The sequence below is a fragment of the Cyprinodon variegatus genome, unplaced genomic scaffold (genome assembly GCF_000732505.1).
Source record: "Cyprinodon variegatus isolate N-32 unplaced genomic scaffold, C_variegatus-1.0 Scaffold175, whole genome shotgun sequence".
Taxonomy (NCBI): Eukaryota; Metazoa; Chordata; class Actinopteri; order Cyprinodontiformes; family Cyprinodontidae; genus Cyprinodon; species Cyprinodon variegatus.
In genome coordinates, this window is record NW_015150628.1 from 903780 (window position 1) to 911676 (window position 7897).

Genomic DNA, 7897 nt, shown 5'->3' on the forward strand with positions numbered 1-7897 from the left:
CTCAAAAGCAAAAGAAAATCTACGTCCCACTATATGTTTCAAATATAAAAAGAAAATCCAGCAGTAAAATTATTAATCTTTGTGTTCTCCCTTGTTTTCAGCAGTAAACAGGCTTCCTCCTGCAGCCTGTATTAAAATCTGTGTCAGTATTAAAACAGTTTAGTTAGATTTTTATATTCATATCTACAGTAATTCCAACCATAAAAGACAATAAAATCTGTAAATCTTGGTCATTCTCAGCAGCTGCACCAAAAATACATGTTTTGTTATTACATGTATACATGGATGAAATATAAATTCTCAGGGCCAGCTTAAAAATAATCTGTCCTTTATCAAATTATAGCAAAACCTAATAGGAATATATCTTCCACAATCCAAAACCTATTTTCTATTAATGTGCACAGATATACAGCTGTGTTTTTCTTTGTTTTATATAAGCGGTTATTATTTTGATAGAACGGTTTTAATGTAAAGCTTAAAGTGAATGTATATTTAACTTTTTTGCAGTCTGTTATTTTTTATTGTAGAAATTTTACAGTAACAATTACATTGAAAATGTAAAGGAATCAATATCAATGCCTTTTTTTTTTTTCATTTCAAAAAGTTTATTTCAAACCTGCACACATTTTACAATACATATAATGACAAACAATACATGCATGGCTTGAAAAGGGGATGGAAGAAACAAAAGCTTATACATGTCCAATCCCCTCCCGCTCATCCCCAGGACACTCCTGCAAACGAAAAGGCAAAGACAAGACAAACAACTCATTCACACTCATGCATACAAGACAACACACTGGCCCAACGCTCCCCGTCCCTGCAACCCCCTCCCTACATCACACCACCCTCATAGAACATCTCTCACTCTCTTCCAGGTATTTTCTCAGGACATCCCGCTTAAATATTTTTTGAAACGGTTAATATTTTTACAACACTTGTGTTCCTCTGTTAAATTATTCCAGAGGGTGACACCATGACTTGAGATGCACATTGATTTTAAGGTAGTTCTTACTTTTGGTTGGCGTCCCGCTCCTGAAAGAGTTTTAACAGATTTTCTGGAAGAGAGCCAGTTGATGCTCTGAACATTATTTGCGCGGTTCTTAAGTTCACAAGATCAAACTATTTTAAATTGCAGGATTGTAAAAACAATACATTTGTGGGATGTAAATAATTTACTTTATGAACAATTCGAATGGCTCTTTTTTGCAGCGTAACCAGGGGCTGAAGATTGGTCTTAAAATTGTTTCCCCAAACCTCGATACAATAATTCAAATACCTTTCATGGGGCCCCAAATTCCTGGCGAGGCCCCTGGCTATAGCAATCACTGACACCCTTTCCTCATGAACCATATTCAATAGGGCTCATATGATTTGCAGGATAATCAACAACACTGATTCAAAAAAGATGAATCAGTGCAAAACTTAATATATTTAAGCATAAAAAGTATAAACATTAGCACATCACTCAGTGTTTCATATTCAGTGGTATGAAGTTTAAATCGCATGCAGTGTACAAAAGCTGCAGCAGAGGGCGGAGTTCCCTACTCTGTCTGTGTTCTTATTGGCCAGCTTTTGTTCAGTCTCAATTAGCATCTGTTTTTGCTCTCCCAATATTTATTTTACTTTTAAAACAAATATATTACTTATATTAAATATATAAATCTCCCCTTTCAGATCACTTTTTCATGAATTAAATAAAAACACAAAAATAACTCCATACCCAAAGCAGTAATGATGACTGCAAGATGTTTCAAAATAATATTTTAGAATAATCTTAGGTGAAAATTAAGCTTATTATAACTGGAATATCTGCTTGGTTTTCAAACTCTCTGTCCCTGGGGAAGCGTTTCCCAACCTTATTATGATTATAAAATAAAAACTATTTTACTTAATCTTTTAATTTGAGAATTAATTCTTAGGCATTTTATTCTTTCCGTCTCAAATAAAATAAAGTTCCCTGGAAGTTGTTAAGGCATGAAAAATAACTGAGTAACTCCCTTATGATCACATTTAAACACACAGTGGTTAAGCGCACACGACCGTTGTACGGAGGCCTTAGTCCTCGACACGGCTGACCCGGGTTCGAATCCAGCCTGTGGTCCTTTGGCGCATGTCTCTCCCCCTTTACCGTCAGCCTACTGTCCATAAAAATGAGCCACTAGTGCCATAAAAACCAGATGAATTGGGAACAAAATATAGAGCCAAGTTTATAGTCAGACTGACTTAATTAGTTTTCATTTGTTTTCATCAAGATACCTGAGCTGCTTTGATGAGCTCCGAAAGCTCAGTGTGAAAAACAGCTGATCCCAGGCTGTTCTCTACATCCAGCCTGTTCCTCTGCTTGGTTTTGATGTGTCACAGCTGAAGGTGAACTCAAACATATAAGAAAAACGTACTTTTTGGTTCAATAAAACCTTGTTTAATTTTTCGGTTGGGTCCTCAGAAAGCAAAACAGATCCCAGCCCTATTTTATGTTACTACCTAAGAAATAAAATATTTTCATGTACCCCTTGCAATGCACTCCCAGACCACTAGGGGTATGTGTACCCCTGGTTGGGAATCGCTGCCCTAGAGAGTAAGGCTTCCTCCTGGCAGAGTTGGTTTGGGAAACACTGACCTTTTAACACAGAGTGCACGTTTAACGAAGCTGTAGCCATTAAGAGGATCTCCAATGGTTCTTGTTTGCCTTATTTCACTGTTTATAGTTCTTAGAAGATTTGTGAAGCTACATAAACGAAAAGCTAACTTTAATACAAAAAAATAAGTGGCAGCACCACTGATGGCAGCAAGGCGTAAGATGCTGCATTCCACCCTTAGACTGCACTGAAAATTCCATTTTTGGCATTTTTGGGATCAATAGAGATTTAATATGTAACTGAAGAGAGGAAGAGTAAATGTGGAAAACAAAAAAGTCAATCATCTTTATTCTTGATGTTGGAAAGATTTCCTCATAAGAGTAAGCAAGCCTGACCTTAAACATATCAATATACTTCCTTTTTAACATATCCTTAATATCCTAGTAAACATTTCTTATTTTTAAAAGCTCAAATTTCAAAAGATCTATTTCAAATAAATTTTTTTTTTATATTTTATTAGTACAAACGTTTCTTTTAAAGCCTTTTAAAGTTAAATTAAGGCATGTTACATTACAAATTAACATTTCATGGATTTTAATTTATAAGTCAAAGATAGGGGCAACATGAGGCAAAGAAAGGAGTCATAAGTGAATAAACTAAGACTGGAGTGTCAAAAATATTTTTACAAGGAACCGATGTGCTTAGTTGACCAAATAATCAACAGAGTAGATGACTATAAAAAAAAATAAAGGTTAATCTAAGCATCTAAGCCCTAGGGTCCAGGATATGGGGACCAGTGGACCCCTCAGGGAAAAGCATAAAGTACCGTTATTAGCCACACACTTCCAAACATCCAGTGGGCTCAGTGGGAACGGCAGCTGGCTCTGCCATTTCTCTCATGTAGCCAACAGATCCACAAAGAAATACCTCCAGGGTGCAACAATATTATAAGAACAGCTATTAGGCCTACATGGATACATGATCCAGTTTAATAATGGGTGTTTCATATGATTTAGCAGATTGATCTTAATAGTCAACTTTAATATTTATTAAGTAAATAAATAAAAGTAAGACTAATAAGAAAAACTCTGGTAGTTATGTTTTTTTTCTTTGTTTGTTTTGTTTAATTCTGGCAATAGACTTTAATACCTGTAATATTCTTTTTAACAGAAGACCAGAAAAAGCTAAACTTCACAACTTTTTTTTTAACGGTTTCTTGTAGGATGGATAATGTAGCAGCTGTTTCTGAGTATAGAAGAAGGTGAAGTAACCTTTACAAAAAAAAGGCCTAAGAATTTTTTTTTATAAAGGTTTCAAAGTGTTTCAACAACTACGTTATACTTGATTTTAGTATTTATTTACAAATGCTAAATTCTGCAACAGCCTTGAGGCTACTTCTGTTGCATGAGTCCACAACAATGCCTACAGCCAGACACCTCAAGCAACAACTCCTCCCACATTCAGCTCACACAGGTTAAAGCTAGATTTTCATCCATATGTACATCTCTGTAATTCTCGCATGCTCTCTTTGCGAGAGTAGGTTGTATTTAAAATGGTTAAATGTTGATAAAACGCATTTAAAACATCGACAAAGAGCAAAACAAGACGCAATTCTTGAGTTTTCAGTCAGAGAGGCATATACCGTTGATGTCCAGTAAAACTAATATAAATGTGATACCAACAGCAGTCAGTTTTGAGCTTTTCTGTATCTAAAGCTATTTTCTGCTTAAATTACCTAAAATATTTTTCCCTTTATTTGTCATTCGCTTCAATAATAGAACCGTTAAATGCTAGGAGGAAGAGCTACCCTCATAACTAACTGTAAAAGCAGCACCAAGCTCAAAGTTGTCCACAAACACTAGTTTTATGTCTGTTTGTGGAATGAATCAAGGCAGAAATGTTTCTTTCTTTTTTTAAGGCAGAAATGGAGCTTTATCCAAGTTTTTATTTTATTTAAACCTGTTCAATTTTTTTTGTCTTTGTAAATGTTTTATGCTTCAGTGAAAATTGTGTTTACAATATGCCTTTGCATTTTCCCTAAATTTGAGATGCCTGTAATGTTATTCCTTAACACAGACTCTGTGTGGATGCCTTATTGATTTTTCTAAAATAAACCTTTTCAATGTTTCTGAATTTATTCCTCAATTCTACACTTTTCCTCGGCCAGCAGTACATGTTGTATGCACTTAATACTCAGGGCTCATCTTTGCATTAACGAATGGATGGAAGTGAGGTATTTTGCCTGTTGCTCTGCTAAGATTCTATGGAAACACAAACTGTTTTAATTGAAACCTACTATTATCTCACTATTTTCCTTTCATTTCACTTTCTTATTTTTGGTTGTATCTTAACTGCAGCAGGGGCTTCCAAACAATTTTGTAGGGCAGAACAACCCATATTTCAGAATTAGATATCTCTTGAATTTGTGTAATATCACCTTCTAATTTTCTCAGGGTTGAATTAAGCTGTAAACCCTCAAAATCCAGATAACCTGTCAAAAATACTTGAAATATATCAACAAATTATAGTTTTGCATCTACATGTTATTGTAAGTTGAAGTGAGAAAACTAAAACAAAATAATTTTTTGCTGATCTAGAAGTACCCACAAATGTTTGCTTCCAATTAGTGGATGCATAATAACTTTATTTTGAAGCTGCAGTTCACTTTTTTTTCTAAGTCTTTGTATTAATTGTATTAAAAAAATGATAAAAAATATATAACTGAATTTAAGATGTAATTTATCACTCATGCACATAAAATAAGCCAATTATATTTGTACTAATTGGGGAAAAAATAAGATGATTAAAAAAAGAAACTGATTCGATTTCGAATAACAGTTTGTGTGCAATGAAAGAATTTAGTTCTTATAGCCTGTTTATTATCAGAGTCCATAATTGTCTCTAAGTTTGTTAAACCTTATAAAGAAGCAAAATAGTGGTTTCCTTTTCTTATTTCTGCCGTTTGTTAGCCACGTGCCGTGCGGCAAACTGACGTCACCGCTTCCCAGCAGCAAATCTGTGTCAGCTGCGCAGCCGCCCTGCGCATCCGCCAGCTGAGCTGATGTGAATGGCGCAGCCATTTCTCTACCTAGAGAAAGAAAACCAAGGAGGCACAGAGCAACACTGCCCCGCCGCGCGTGCAGCTAGGCGGGCAGCGCGGGAGCCAAACGCCCTGGCCGCGTGACTTCGGCTTTCAGCCGGCTCCACTGATCTCCAGCCTTCATCTCCAAACTTTCTCCCCACGTCAAACGCCTGCGCAGACAAAACGCGCGCAGAATTTATTTCATTTGCAGCGGCAGCAGCCATGGAGGCGAACCTGCACGGAGGTGACGTCCCAGCGATGCATGTGAAAACCGAAGCCGGAGATGAACGCTCATCTGCGCTGGGTTTGGGCAGGCAGGAGCCGCCTGCGCCCTGCGGAGATGCCGCATGCAGAGCGGGAGGAGGAGGAGTGCAACAGACTGCGGAGGAGCTGACTGACACGGAGCTGCAGGCCAACACCTCAGCTCCCTCCGTTCTGCTGTGTGAGCACTCCGACCACTCCACTCATGACCACACACATCTATCTATTCCCTCTAAAGCTTATAATCTATCTGAGGCTTCATCCCCCTTTAAATGACCCACATTATGGAAACATGATTTTATATAAATGGAATTTCTATGATCTGCTTTGCGTTCAGATCCTGTGAGCACAGATCGGTTCTTCACATCATCAGCAGATGGTAAAACATACCTGAAGATTGCCCCAGGTGAGTAGAGAGACCTGTGGGCTGATGTTTGAGCTTCTGTCTATGTGCGTCACAGATAAAAATCATGCTTTTAACTTAGTTTTAATGTAAATTAACACACTTTACATGTATGGAAGCAAATCATTACCATATTTCATATGAAAAAGCATTCAAAATGTACCCCAGCAAATTCGTACCAAAATTCAAAATTTGAAAATGAAAAAGCATTTCCAGAAATCCTTTTTCATTTTAAGAATGTGGTTGCATTACTTGATTTATAAATAAAATTAGTAATCAATTATCCTATTTGCATTTTAATTTTCTTCTTCAAGACTGCTAGTCCTTTTACTTAATTAAAATGAAAAAGAAAAAGACATTGGAGATTTCTTTTTCAAAATGTAACCCAGCAAATACATACCAAAATTCAATTTGAAATGTAAAATGAAAACGCATTTCCAGAAATGTGTTTTCATTTTAAGAATGTGGCTGCATTATTTGAATCATAAATGAAATTAGTAATCAAACATTCTATTTGCATTTTCTTCTTTAAGATTGCACATTTTATGCCTTAATCAAAGAGAAAACACAGCGGACATTGCTTTTTAGTTTTCGTGGTCTGCCAGCAAAATACTGTCCATAACTCGAAAACGTAAAAGCATTGGGAGTGGCGGGCGCATCAGAGTGACGTTGGCAGCCGCTCTTCCTCAGGTCCTTGCTGACCGGGCTGCCCATCTTGTTTGGTAGGGGGCGCTGTGCACGTTTGCATTGCATTACATTGTAAGCGGACCACGAAAAAGCAATGTCCGCTGTGTTTCCTCTTTGATTATGGCATAAAATGTGCTGTCTTAAAGAAGAAAATTCAAATGCAAATAGGATGATTGAATACTAATTTCATTTATGAGTCAAATAATTTAGCCACATTCTTAAAATGAAAAAGCATTTCTGGGAATGCTTTTTCATTTTCGAATTTTACATTTCAAATTGAATTTTGGTATGTATTTGCTGGGGTACATTTTGAAAAAAGAAATCTCAAATGTCTGATGTCTTTTCAGAAATAAAAAAGCATTTCTGAAAATGCATTTTCATTTGAAATATGGTAACGATTTGCTTCCATATACANTTTGCATTTTAATTTTCTTCTTCAAGACTGCTAGTCCTTTTACTTAATTAAAATGAAAAAGAAAAAGACATTGGAGATTTCTTTTTCAAAATGTACCCCAGCAAATACATACCAAAATTCAATTTGAAATGTAAAATTTGAAAATGAAAAAGCATTTTCAGAAATGCTTTTTCATTTTAAGAATGTGGCTAAATTATTTGACTCATAAATGAAATTAGTAATCAAACATTCTATTTGCATTTGCATTTTCTTCTTTAAGATTGCAAATTTTATGCCTTCATCAAAGAGAAAACACAGCGGATATTGCTTTTTCGTTTTCGTGGTCTGCCAGCAAAATACTGTCCATAACTCGAAAACGTAAAAGCATTGTGAGTGGCGGGCGCAGCATAGTGACGTCGGCAGCCGCTCTTCCTCAGGTCCTTGCTGACCGGGCTGCCCATCTTGTTTGGTAGGGGGCGCTGTGCACGTTT

At 36.3% G+C, this 7897-nt stretch overlaps 1 protein-coding gene across 1 annotated transcript in view; it reads left to right on the forward strand.

The window, feature by feature from the left end:
* The first annotated feature begins 5638 nt into the window (after positions 1-5638).
* Positions 5639-7897, forward strand: part of LOC107087155 — an 11790-nt gene continuing 9531 nt past the window's right edge. Inside the window, exons 1-2 of the mRNA XM_015378574.1 lie at positions 5639-6103; positions 6260-6328. Of these exons, the coding sequence (XP_015234060.1) occupies positions 5884-6103; positions 6260-6328 (289 nt within the window). The 5' untranslated portion in view covers positions 5639-5883. The remainder of the gene's footprint in view (positions 6104-6259; positions 6329-7897) is intronic.